The sequence below is a fragment of the Phalacrocorax carbo genome, chromosome 14, assembly GCF_963921805.1.
Source record: "Phalacrocorax carbo chromosome 14, bPhaCar2.1, whole genome shotgun sequence".
Taxonomy (NCBI): Eukaryota; Metazoa; Chordata; class Aves; order Suliformes; family Phalacrocoracidae; genus Phalacrocorax; species Phalacrocorax carbo.
The window spans coordinates 8,964,940-8,978,118 of record NC_087526.1 but is presented as its reverse complement, the minus strand read 5'-3'; the positions used below and the strand labels follow the sequence as shown (position 1 = coordinate 8,978,118).

At 63.8% G+C, this 13,179-nt stretch overlaps 1 protein-coding gene across 1 annotated transcript; it reads right to left on the bottom strand.

The window, feature by feature from the left end:
• Positions 1-5,220: 5,220 nt before the first annotated feature.
• On the bottom strand, positions 5,221-8,102 carry TCF15 (transcription factor 15). Its single transcript, XM_064465512.1, has 2 exons — positions 7,469-8,102; positions 5,221-5,667 (listed from the first exon to the last, which is right to left on the bottom strand). Exons 1-2 carry the CDS (start codon positions 7,943-7,945, stop codon positions 5,593-5,595), a joined length of 552 nt encoding a protein of 183 aa, XP_064321582.1. The 5' UTR covers positions 7,946-8,102; the 3' UTR covers positions 5,221-5,592.
• Positions 8,103-13,179: the final 5,077 nt, after the last annotated feature.

The following is a 13,179-nucleotide window of genomic DNA, read 5'->3' as shown; positions in this document are numbered from 1 at the left end:
CTCCCTCTTGTGCTTTCCTTGTATTGTACGGGCCTGGGTCATCGAGGAAATCTTACAGGTCCTTCTGCTGCCGAGTGGTCACGGGGGAAGCCCAGCCCCCTTCCCCCCATTGTCAGTGGCAGGGCCGTATCCTCGCCCTGAGCCCCGGCCCTAAAAATAGCTCTTTGTCAGGCGATTGTTCCGACACCTTCGCGGCGGCATTGACGTGGGCCAGAGCAGGAGAGTGGTGGGGTAGGTGGAGGGGAAGGGCTGGAGGTCCCCCCTGGGACTGCTCCGAGTATTCGCTGCTGATAACGGCCCCTGTTGTGGGGAAATGGGCTCCTGGCTCGTGACTGCGTGCCAAAGGCCTTCCCGTGCCGCTGCCCGCTGCTGCCTGCTGCTGCCCGACAGTCACCTCTCCCCTACCTGCCCCAGCCCTTCTGCCAGCTCTGCACCAGACCCCACCCTGGGCTTCCCAGGGCTCACAGGGTGGACAGAGCCCTCCTGAGCCCCTGGTTCAGACCCTGCAGCGTGGGGTCCAGCCCTTCAGCCCCCAGCTGGCACCCTGGGGCTCCCCATGTGCCACTGCCCTGCTCACCACAGTGGGGCCAGGCCAGGCAGGGGCCTGCCCCAGGGGAGAACAGGGTTGCCAGAGGGTGGGAAGGCAGCCCAGACCCCTGCCATGTTTTGGAGGGGGTTAAGCCCAGCCCTGTAGAACTGTCCCTGCCGCAGGCACCCGCAGGGGCGACCTGCAGCACGGCCCTTCCCCAGTCCCTAGCAAGAGCCCCACTAACATGGCCCCATCTCTGCTGATGGTGCCTGTTTGGTTGAGGAGCCTCCGCAGGGCTTGTGCTGGGGAAGGGGCTGCTCTGTGGCAGGAGTGGACTCAGCCCCCCCCAGACACCCCTTCCTTGGTGCTGATCCTGAATAACTCCCAAAAGCTGAGATCCCCATGGACCCCCATACCTGCTCAGAGGGGCCCCTTGCACCGTGTGACCCCACGCAGGGGAGGCACCCAGGGGAGACCCCTCTCACTTGTCACCTCCTCCACTCTGACTACTGTCAGCTGGAGGTGACCATCCCCCCAGGGCCCTCTTGTGCCCAGCCACACCAGCTGCAGAAACAGGATTTTATTTCCCATGAGCGCGAGCAGGTCTGGATTAAAATAAACTCCTGGCCCAGATCCCTTTTCTGGTGTCACAGGAGATGCTGTGTTTGCCGTGAGTGCTGCCCGCAGATTTGATGAGTGCCCGATCCTCAACTCTCCAAGCTCCATGTCCCTGTGACAGCAACATGCCTGTCCCCTGCCTGGCCCTTGGGGATATCTCCCTCTCCCAGCCGTGCCTGGTCACACTGGCTCTCAGATTTGCTGGCCCCAGTCAGTGGCTGTCCCCAGGCTGGGCTGAGCCCCCCGGGGCCACTGGCTGTGGGGTAGGGCACAGGTCCAGCCCCGCTCTGATTACCCCCAGCGCTTTTTCCTTTTTCTTCCTTAATTTACTGAGTGCTAAATCCAAATATTACAGCTTCCCCTCCGCACTGCTGGTTACGCAGGCGGCCCCCGGCCGGGCATTGTCTTATTGTTTGCAGAGGGAAGCTCCAGCGGGAGATTAACCTGGCGTTCACCCCGCGCCACAGCTTCACACCCTGTCCCTGCTGGCCGGGCCTGCATCCCTGGGGACTGTGTCCAGCACGGGGTCCTGGCAGCCTGAGCACCTCTGAGGGATCTGGTGCATGGGGAGACACAATGGGGCAGTGGCACCAGGGGTGACTGGCAGTGTGGGTGCCCATTGAGGGGTTGGTGAGGGGCTCAGGGGCTGCAGGGCCACTGCTGCTCCTGGTGGGGTGACAAGGAGCTGGTGGGTGTCCTGGGGGTCTCAAGCAGACCCTTAGCCCTGTTCCTTCCCCAGAAACCCTGCTAGGGTGCTGTCAGGGTCAGTGTGGTCTCTCTGCTGGCACCTCAGCCCCAGGGCCATCACACTGACCCCTGGTCTGCCTGTCCCGTCCCATCCCATCCCATCCTATCCGATCCCATCCCATCCTATCCTATCCCATCCCATCCCGTCCCGTCCCGTCCCGTCCCATCCCATCCCATTCTTGGTGTGCTCATCTTCTTGGTGTGCCCATCCTTCGCCGGTCCTTCCCCCCACCCTGCCCTCGGCAGCAGAGCCCTCTCTCCCTGTCCTACTGTCCCCACTCACTGCCCTCTAGACCTTGGGGGTCCCTTCACAGCTATTTGCCCCTGGTTCTGACAGGGCTGGGAGTGACCTTTGATGCTCGACTGGTTGCTGTGGTCACTGCAGCAGGGAGATTTCCTAGGCAGTGGGTGGCTGAGCTTTGCTCCGGTGCCAGTGCAGGACATGTTGGGGTCTTTGTCCTAGCCTCCATGCTGGGAGGAGCCTGAGGAGGGCCAGGCAGCACCCAGAGGTGTTTCCAAAGGACAAGGCATGAGGAGTGCTGGATCCCAGGGCTGAAAGCTGCCTTTGTGTCCCACATCCCTGGCTGGCTCTGCTTGCTCAGCTGGCACAGGCACAGGCTCAGGCTCAGGCTCAGACATGGCTTGACCCTGCTGCCACATCCCAGGAGCTGTGGATCAGAAGAGCAGTGCTGCCCACCAACCACAGGCTCTGCCAGATGCCTCTACTGCGGCGCCTCCATCATCCCACGCTCCCATGCCCAGCTGGACCCTTCTGGGTCCCCATGATGCCACGGGTTCCTTTCCACTAGCCCTGGTACACAGCAGTGCCGGGGACTAGAGGGTCCTGGCACTGCCATCACCAGGGATCCAGCCCTTGCCCGAGTCCCGCCCGCCTGCTCATGGCTCCACCAGCTCCTGCCCAGCCACACTGGCCTCAGCTGTCCCTCCAGCACGGTGGCTCTCAGCACTGCCGGGCTCTGGCCACGGGTGCAGCCCTGCTGCATTCCAGCCTTGCTGGCCTGGCAAGGTTAAACTGTGGAGAAGCTGAAATATTTGGGAGGGGAATGGAGAAGGGAAAGGGAAAAAAAAAATCTATAAAAAGAAAGTTTAAAAACACAAGTTAAAGAAAAAAATACCAGGCATGGAGTGCAGCTGTGGTTCTGGTTCCAGTTCCCAGGTGATGTCAGGCCTGGAGCCTCTCCAGCCCCGGCCCCTCGGAGACGGTCTTTGTGGGTTCAGCACTGAGTGTTTTTCCTTCCTGAGACTCGGGGACACCTTCCTGTCTCAGAGAAAGCGGCCAAGAGCCTTTCCAAGGGTGTCCGCGCGCAGGAAGGGGAGAGGATGGGAGGGGAGTGCGAGAGAGGCGGCGCGGCTGGGCTCAGCGTGGGGCTGCAGCAACCGGGGAGCCAGAAGCATCCGCGGGTGATTAGCTGCAGTGGTTGCAGTGCTCAACCAGCGCAGGGCAAAGGGGCACCCAGCTCCCACTGCCCCAGCAGCCTGTGGCGCCTCTGAGTCACCATTTCCCTCTTGCGATGCTGGGAGGGGCTGGAATGTACTAGGACCCTTGGGATTGGCACCAGCACATGATGGGACCCATGGGCTTGGCACTGGGATGTGCTAGGACCCATGGCCCCAGCGCTGGGACATGCTAGGCTCTGCAGTCCCATTACTGGGATGTGCTGGATTCCACAGGCCAAGCACTGGGACATACTGGGTACACAGCCCCAGCAGTGGGACCTAGCTGGGACCAACGGCCATTGCACTGGGGCTTATTAGGGTCCTAGAAACTGGCACTGGGACATGCTGGGACCTGTGGCCCCAGCACTGGGATGTGCTGGATTCCACAGCTCCTGCACTGAGACACACTGTGACCCATGGCCTTTACACTGGGGCTTGCTGAGGCCCTAGCTGCTGGCACTGGGACATGCTGGGACACTCGTGCTCAGCCCTGGGACACACTGGAACCCAAGACCCAATGGTTGGAACACACTGGGACCCATGCACTCAGTGCTGGGTCCTGCTGTGCCCCCAGCACTAGGACCACCAGCCATCGCTGGCCCCCCAGGGGCTCCGGAGCTGCAGCTTCAAGGGATGGGTCCCATTTCGTGTGTGGGTTGGGCTGTTTGCAGAGCGCAGCCCCCTCCCTGCCGCCCCTGCCCCCCGATAAACCCAGGGGCAGGGATTCTGTGTCCTGGGCTGTTTGGAGAATCTCACGGCTGTTTATTGGGGTCTGGGACACATTAGCCACGCTGAGAACAAACCTCTCCCACCCACCCCGGTCCCTGCCTGGGACTAGCTCTCACAGCTGCACTGCGCTGTCAGCTCCATAAATCAAACCCAGGGGGAGGGAGCCTAGGGCAGGCTCGCCTCAGCCGAGCAGGGGGCCAAAAGGTGCAGGTGGGCTGCTGCCTTCACCCCCTCCCCGGGGCAGGCTGGGGAAGGCTCCTGCAGGACCCCAGGGTGTTCCCCCTGCTCCCTGCTGGCTCCAGCACTCTGGGGAGACCGGGCAGGTCCGACCCTGTAGACCTTGGGGTCTGCCCTGGCATCTCCTGGCTGCCCCTTCTGCAGCTGCCTGTACTCCGTGGGACTCACCAGCCCCTGGGAGCTGCGGGTCCCAGCACAACACCTTTCTCAGGCTTGGTGTTCGCTGCTGCCCAGCCCAGCCTAGGCCCCCCCAAGCAGGATCCTGGGGGAGGACCCGGCTTGGGAACCCCCCGTGTCCCCACCTGACCCCGTGCAGGTGCTGTTGCCTGCAGCCCCACCGTGCACGGCCCTGGGCAGCCATCATGGTGGCAGTAAGGCAGTGGTGGCAGTTGCAGTGGTAGTGGCAGTCACAGCAGTGGGGACAGTCATGGTGTTGGTGGCAGTCTTCGTATCGGTGGCAGTCGTGGGGATGGTGACAGTCGTGGTGGTGGTGGCAGTTGCAACAGTCATGATGTACTGGGTGGAAGGGAAGGCACAAAAGCAGTGACGCCAAACCTGACCCACCGCTTGGGTGCTTGTGGATGTGGCATGGGGCTGGCAGCGCTGTCCCCATCCTGTGGCATGACACAGTGCAGACCACATTGGGGCTCCTGTAGCCCTAGCAGGGCCAAAGCTGTCGGCAGGGCCTGGGGACATGGGGGCAGCATGTGCCTGGGGGTCTCACCCCACATGGATCCCATTGGGGCCCTCAAGCACACCCACGGGGAGAGCCAGCACGGGCACACTGGCTCCAGTGGCGCGGAGCAGCGGCGGGCACAGGGCTGGGGGGCCAAGGTGATACTGGGGACCTCATGTGCCCCCTACCTTGTCCCACACTGGGGAGCCAGGCAGGCACCAGCCCATCAGAAAAATAAGGTTTATTTTCCAAGCGGCTGCACGTGCACAACCAGCGCCCGCGGGGCCGCAACACCATCCCCCTCGGAGCGCCTCGATGCTGGCCACACACGGGCCCCTTCCAGTCCAGCCCCGGGGCGTGGGGACCCCCTTCTCCGGCCCTGCCTCACACGGGAGGCCTTGGCCATGGGAACACCCTCCCGCCCCGCTGCCGGCTCCGGGGCCAGTGTCGGTGCGGTCCCAGCCTGCGGCCCTGCGTTCAGCTGCCGCCGCCTCGGATAGGCAGCTCCCTCCCTCCCCGCTCAGGTCTCTGGGGCTGGCGTGCGCGGGCTCCAGCTGGCTCTGCCGCTTGTTTCAGGTGGGTGCTGCCGGACCCTGGCTCATCTCCGTGACACTCGCAGGGGGGTCACCCCCCGCATCTTTAGGCAGTTGCCCCCGAGGTCCCTCCGGCTGCCCTGTGGAGAGAGGAGGGGAGAGTTACAGGCGATGGGGTGCCCTGGCCGGGGGGTGCCCCGCTTCTGCCCACTGCCACCCTGTGCTGGCTCTGCATGGAGGAGCCACCTGGGAAATGGGCAGTGCCTCAGTCCTGGGTTGGCTCAGCACTACCCAGGACAGACAGACAGATGGGGCCGTGCCCGGCGAGCAGCTGGGTAGGCAGTGGGATGGCTGCTATGGGGTGGCCACCCACAGCTCCATCACCCTACAGGGACATAGGCCCCATGGCTGCTCACTGCCACCATGCTCAGACCCGAGGGCAGGGCTGCCACTGTCCCAGGACAGCCCCACAGCCCCAGTGGGGATGAGGAGGTTCAGCCCCACTTCCCAGCACAACTTCAGCCCAATACTGCCCTGTATAACCCAGCACAGACCAGCATGGACCAGGTCTAGCCCAGAACAGCCCAGTTTAACCCATCATGGCTCAGCAGAGCCCAGGACAGCCTAGTTCGAGCCCAGCCCATTTCCAACCCAGCCCAGCCCTTTTCCAGCCCAGCCCAACCCATTTCCAGCTTAGCACAGCCCAGCATGGCCCAGTACAGCCCATTTCCAGCCCAGCCCATTTCCAGCCCAGTACAGCCCATTACAGCCCCTTCGCAGCTTGGCACCAGTGCCAGAAGGTGCAGAGCCCCCAGGGTCCTGGGTACCGCTGGAGATCCCAGCCCCAGTGCCACCATGGGGTCCACTGGGGGGTCCAATGCTGCACCAGCCCCCCAGCCCCGGTCCCAGAGACACAGCTCAGCCCCATCCGAAGGGTCCCAGTTAGGGGCAGCTCTACCAAGGACCAGGGCTGGGGGTCCCCTGGGGCCAGATCCAGGGAGGCTGCAGAGTCTGGACAGCAAAGTGGGGGATGGGAACAGGAGGAGCAATTGAAAACTGAGCAGCAGAAACTGAGAGAGACCTATGGCCTGGAGTGTGCCTCATGGCCACACTGCTCCGGGTTGCACATGGGACAGCTTGGGTGTCTCATGGGGATGGTGGTGGGTCTGGCAGCCCCTGCCCACAGCCCTGCCCAGGGGTGCACATGGGGCTGGGAAACTGCATCCTGCATGGCCCATCCCAGGGCAGGGGACCCAGGACCCTGCCATGGGCAGCAGGATGGGTTCGCCATAGGAAGGGTGTCCCCTGAGCTTCAGGGTGCTGGTGGAGGGTCAGGCAGGCAGGGCAGGGCAGGGCAGGGCAGGGGTGCCCAGCTCAGCCCCCTGCCCCTGGTGAGAGCCATGCCAGCACCACCAGCAGAACATGAGTGGGGCCACGGTTTGGGGAGCCCTGCACAACCCCCTTGTGGGGCGTCTGCTGTGTCCTGACTGTCTCCATCATGTCAGGGTGCTGCCCGGGGCAGCCCTGCTGCAGAGCCCAGGGGGGCTGGTGGGGTCGTGGACAGGGTCTAGAATGGGGATGGGGTCAGCCTGTGAGCTCTGAATTCCTCCCCTGGGGCAGCCAAGTGCCCCCCCGCACTGGGGTGACTGTTTAACCCCCCGAGACCTCCTGGCCTGGACGGACGCTGGGGAGCAGCCCGGCCCTCTGACGCGAGCGGGAGCTGTGGGCGTGCGGCTACGAGCAGGATTTGGCCGGGAGCAGCCAAAACCTCTAGCGGGGGCTGGAGCCAGAGCCTGCAGTTCTCGCGGGGATGTGCTGAACCTCCTACCCCGCTCAGCCTGGGCAGGGGTTGCTGCCTCCCATCCCTTGGGGACATGCCAACCCTCCTGCCCTGCTCAGCCTGGGCAGAGGCTGCTGTCCCCATCCCACTGCCCTGCTCACCCCTTTCCGCTGATTGCTGAGGCAGAAGGTGCAGATGCTGCGGGGCTGCTTGCTGTCCAGGTCGCCCTTGGCCCCGTAGATGGCACTGAAACAGGGCTGCCCGTCTTCGCAGCCCTCGCCCAGCAGCAGCACATTGGCCAGGTGGGAGATATAGCTGGAGGCCAGGCGGAGGGTCTCGATCTTGGACAGCTTCCGATCCACTGGCTCGGTGGGGATGAGGGTCCGCAGGGCGGTGAAGGCCGTATTGACGCTCTGGGTCCGGTCCCGCTCCCGTGCGTTGGCCGCCTGCCTCTGCTTCACCATCACCATTGGCCCTGGTTTTCGTGGCAGCTTGCGGCGAGCCTCCGCGCCCTCGCAGCAGCCAAACGACTGGTCCGATGTGTCGCTCTCGCTCCGGTTCTCCTCGTCCTCTGAGAGAATGCTGAGGTCGGGGTAGAGCACGCGGGCAGCCACGGGGCGCAGCATGGTGAAGGCCATGGCGTGGTGCCTGCCCGCGCCCCCAGCCCTGCTGGGGTGACCCCCCGGGCTGCGGGGAGCCTTCCCCCGCCGGCACGGCTGCGACGGCCGGCTCCGGATGCCTTCCTGCTGCTGCTCCGCTCCGGCGGCCAAGCGGGGCTGGAACGACTGTCTGCGGGGGGAATCGGGATTTATACAGCCGGGGAGGGGCTGCCGCTGGAGCCCACCCCCAGCCGGCCCCCCGAGCTGCCGGCCAGCGTCCAGCGTCCTCGCCCCAGCCCATGGGAGCCAGCACTGGCTCCAGCCACGGGCCTGGCCCTGCTCCGGCATGCTGGCCTGGCTGCAGGCACCTTGCATCCAGGGCCAGGCTCCAGGTTGTGCCCATGGTGGTACCAGGCCCCGGCAGTGCCACGGAGAATGCCACGGCCACTGCACAGCAAGTGGTCCGTGTGCAGGAGCCCTTGGCCCTGGGTGCCTATGGAGCGATGACACATGCAGCACCAGCCTGTGGGCAGTGTGTCCCCAGCCCCTGCCCCGCTGTGCCCAGCCAGCCCTGGGTCCTGTGCACGGCAGCACATTGCAAAAACGGTGTGTGGGAAGTGGGATGGGGCAGGTACTGGGGTTGCAGGTGGCTCCGGTACGGTCCCCAGGGTATTTATCGGATGGGATGCTGGTGCGCAGCCAGAGGACACACAGCTCCCCACACCCCACCGTGCCCCACTGGGACAGGGTCTGTACCCAGGAGCATGCCCAGCACGATCAGGGAGCAGTGAGGGCAGGCAACCCTGCAGGGATGTTCTGTACCCCTTGCCCCTCTGTCCCCAGGGCCTGGCACCCCACCTGCTTGCCACAGAAGGGGACAGGCGGACATGGTCAGGGGCATGGGCAGAGCTGCAGGCAGCACTGCCGGGCAGCCAGAAGTGTTTCCTCCCACCCGGGAGGAAGGTGTGTGCCGGCAGTGGAAACACAGAGTCTTTTCCTGCGAGGGAGAGTTGAGCTGGCAGCAGTGGGAGCCACTGGTGTCCGGGCAGGGCTGGGAGTGTTCCCCCTGCTGCTTTCTGGGCACCAAATATCACTGGCCATGGCCACCCCCTGCTCCTCTTCACCAGGCAGGTCTGTGTAGGTCCTGGTCCGCTTTCACCACCCCAGTCCCAAGCCTGGCACCCCTGAGAGCAGGCAGGGGGGTGGCCAGTTGAGTCAAGCAGGCAGGAGGTTTCCTGCCTGCCTTCCTCCCCGGCCTGTGGCCGAGCAGAGGTCAGCGGCTCAGCAATGCTCTGGGCACGGCAGGTCAAGCAGCAAAGGCAAACAGAGGGCAGGAGCCAGTTCCCAGCGGATGGTCCCGGGGCTGCTCGGGATGTGGCCCTGGGGCCTGATGGTGCCTGTGGTTCTGGCCCATGCCAGCTGTGGTCCTAATGTGGCCACCGAGCCCACAGCCAGAGGGGGATTATGGGAGAAATCTCCAGCTAATAAGGCAAAAAGGGCCAGCTTGTGGGCCTGCTGGGGGCTGGGACAGCAGCCACGGGACACAGTAGGCATGTTGCAAACCCCAGAGTGAGATGGTGAGCAGGTGGGCCTTGAGTCCACAGGACAGGCATCATGTCCCACTATGCCCCATGGCCGAAACTGCATGGCTGCAGGACCAGAGCTCGTGAGGTGTCTCCCAGGCCAGTGGGTCCCCTCGGGGGTCCCCCCAGTGCATGCCAAGGCTTGTCACTGCTGGGACCATGGCAGGGGTGGCCATGCTTCCTGTACTGGCACCGGCACCAGTTTGCTGCCTGCCTGGCCCAGCAGGCTGTGAGCAAACGGCCCCTCTCGCCCCCGTGGGGCACTGACAGCCCCTCGCTGGCGGGACCCCCTTGCCCTGTTTTCCTTCGCCATTTGTCTGCCTCCACAGAGCCTGTAAATCACACGGCGGGGGGGAGAGGGCCTCCCTGGGGGCCGGAGGTCCTGCTGGGGCTGGGGGTGTGCAGGGCTTCACTGGCTGTCCACATTGCCATGGGGACATGTCCCTTGTTTGCTCCATCCCCAGCCACCTCTTGATGCACATTGGTGCCCGTGAGGGACCCCAACCCTCTCCTGGCCCTGGCAATAGACCCTGCCCAGGCACAGACTGGGGGCTGTTTCTATCCTTTCTTTCTTCCCCAGATGGGGATGGGCAAGCCCTTGGCACAGCAGGCAGGGAGCAGGCAGGTGCCTGTGTGGACAGGGGAGCCCCTGCTCTCGTCCTGCTCTTGTCCCAGAGTCCTGCTGGGCTGTGGCTGGGGGGCTGCAGCAGCCCCCAGCCCTGACAGGCGGCAAGACGGATGACAGGGGCTGTGTACTCAGCTGTTGCCGCCCCACACATGGCCACCAGCTGACGGAGATGGGCTGGGAGGGAGAGCCCAGGCCCAGGGCCCAACCAAGCCACCCTGGGGTGTTTCTGGGGGGCATGGCCACGCATGGGGTGCTGGTGGCCTGTGCTACTGTGGTGGAGGATGGGGCACTCGGGGACATGGGCAGAGAAGGAGCAGTGGGCTTTGGAGGCAGCCTGGTGTAGGGCAGGGGGCAGTGCATACATGTGCATGCATGAGCATGAAAGTGTGTGCATGGCTCTGCCTGTGTGCGTTGGCATGGATGTGCAGCTGTACATATGTATGTGCACATGCATTCATGCGTGTGTGGGCATGTCTGCATGGATATATATATCCATTCATGTGTGGGCATGGATATATGCGAGTATGGGTGAGTGCACATGTGTGTATGCAGTTGTACACGTGTGTGCGCAAGTGTATGCATGTACATGCATGCCGGTGCATGCAGCAGGTCTGTGTATGCATGGTGCTATATACACCCTGACTTCCACCACCTCCAGCTGCAGAGAGGTCTCCAGGTTGCCACATGTGTGTCCTGCACATGGGAGGACTGATGGACAGAAGGAGCTGGCAGTCCTGGCCAGGAGAGTAACGGGAGCCACGGGAAGCAGCAAATGCTGCCGTGTCCCTGCTTGTCCAGCTGCCAGCTGCCTGCGGATGCTGCTGCCGCTGGGGTGGGAGGATGCGTGGCAGCAGCCGAGTTTTCCTGTGCTGCCCAGCGGGCATGCAGGACAGGACGTGCGTCTCAATGCCTGGACTCCCCCCGACACCAAGCACCTTGGGTCTGACTCAGCTGGGCAGCACGAGGCGCAGCCGGGGGCCACAGCATCACAAACCTCGCACCGGTTGCTGTGCCGCACGGCCAACTTGAGCAGGTGCCAGGACATGGTTGTGTTTGGCACCACGGCTCTCCCAGCTGATCCAGCCAAACAAAACGACTGCTGGGTTGAGGGCTGCCGTCCCAGCAGAGCGGTGCTGCGCTGCACAGCCCTGGGCATAGAGTGGGCAGCACTACGCAGTGGGTCAGTCATGCATGGTGGGCAGGGGTCAGATAGGACCCTGCATGGGACACGTGGCATGGAAGAGACATGGCCTGAGCATGGGGTCACAGCCATGGCCCCAGACCAACCCACCAGGCACCCCCAGGTGTAAGATGGCCAGTGGAGGGGCATCCCTGGGGTTGGGGTGCTGGGCAAGCCAAGGGCTGTGTCCTGCCCCCACTGGCAGGGAAATGCCCCCTGCCTCCCACTCCGGGGAGTGTTTATCTGCGAGGTGATACTTAAGTGTAAGAAAATAAACAGGGAGCAGATGGGCCGGGGGCCCAGGGCTGCCCCCAGCCCTGTGGGGCCGCTCTGGCCCTGCTGGGAAAACACTACTGCCGGCGAGGCAAATGGATTCCAGACCTGCAGCAACGCCGGCACATGTGGCCGCCAGGACGCCAGGCCTGACCCTGCTGAGCCCCAGCGAAACAGAACCAGGCTGACCTGACCCGTCCCATCCCACCCCATCCCATCCCACCCCATCCTATCCATGCCGTCCCCATCCTGTCCCATCCCACCGAGACCCCCAAGAGCCTGGACCTGCCTGCCCACAGCTCCTGACCAACCCCCCAGCACAGGGGTATGTCCAGGACTGGCCTGTCTGCCTGTGGCTCCCTGATTTCGGGGCAGTTCAGGCCAGCAAGGCCATAGCCTCGCAGAGCTGCCCCATCGCAGGTGACTTTGGGGAGCTCTGTGCCTGGCACTGAGCCCAGCTGGGGCTGGGGGTCATCCAAGGGGTGGCTGTTCCTGCTTGCCAACAAAGGAGACCAGGGCTGGCAAACCTGGGAAGCCCTAGAGGCCCCTGAGTGGCAAGGAACAGTGAAACGGGCTCAAGGGGTCAGGGCATTGTGAAACCTTTTGGTGAGTAGAAGCATTTCCCCACAAGAGCAGCCCCTGTCCTGGGAGAGGTCCCTGTCTGACCTCCCCTGGGGCCAAGGCTGTGGCAGAGTGTCCTGTCAGGTCCCTGGGGCAGTGTGGGGAGCCCCAGGCCCCCTCTGCCTACCAGGCTGTACCTGCAGGCTGAGGCTGCTGGTCTGGAAGGCATTACACGCCTGTCATGTGGGGAAGTCTGTCCCAGTTCCGGAGCTGGGACCCCCCCCACCCAGCCCGGGCTGGGGGGAGCCCACAAAGCCCCTTTGTTCCTGCTCTGGAACGAATGGATTGGAGGCAGCCGGGATCGGCTGTCATCCAGTGACACCGGAGACCTCGTGGGTCAGGCAGAGGGAAAGGGGACAGGTGGAGGGACAGAGAGGTGGACGGACAGAACTGAGGCAGAGATCGCTGGCTCTGGTGAGACCCACTCCTGTGCCAGCTGGGGGGTTGCGGCACTAGTAGCACTGGCTGGGGGCTGAGGACCAGCTCATGCTGCCTGCACTGTGTCAGCCCCAGGGATGTGCTGGTTAGCCTCAGAGATGCTCACACAGCCCCTTGGCTGCAGTGGCCAGTCCTGGCTCCTGGCTGGTGCCACCAAGCCCCAGGAGTGGCATGACAGGGCACCCACAGGATGGGCATGGATGTCCTGGCACTATTTGCAGAGGATGGGAAGCTGGAAGAGCTGATTGTAGGATCAGCTTCCAGCTGGAAGAAGCCCCCACGGGGTACGGGGAGAGAGGGTTGTAGGATCCTGGCAGCCTCTGTTTTTCTCCACTCATGGAGTCACAGCTCTGCAGAGCTGCCTCACACCCAGTTCCCTTTATAAGGGGCACAAACCCAAGGAGAGGGGCTGAGCAGAGTCCATGGGAGATGGCTGGCCCTGGGGGCACAGCCCGGGATCTGGGCAAAAACCTGTCCCTGCCATTTGGTGGCACCCTGGCAATGTCCTGTCCTGCTGCAGGAGCTGCAACCTCCTCCCTTTCCCCCCCTG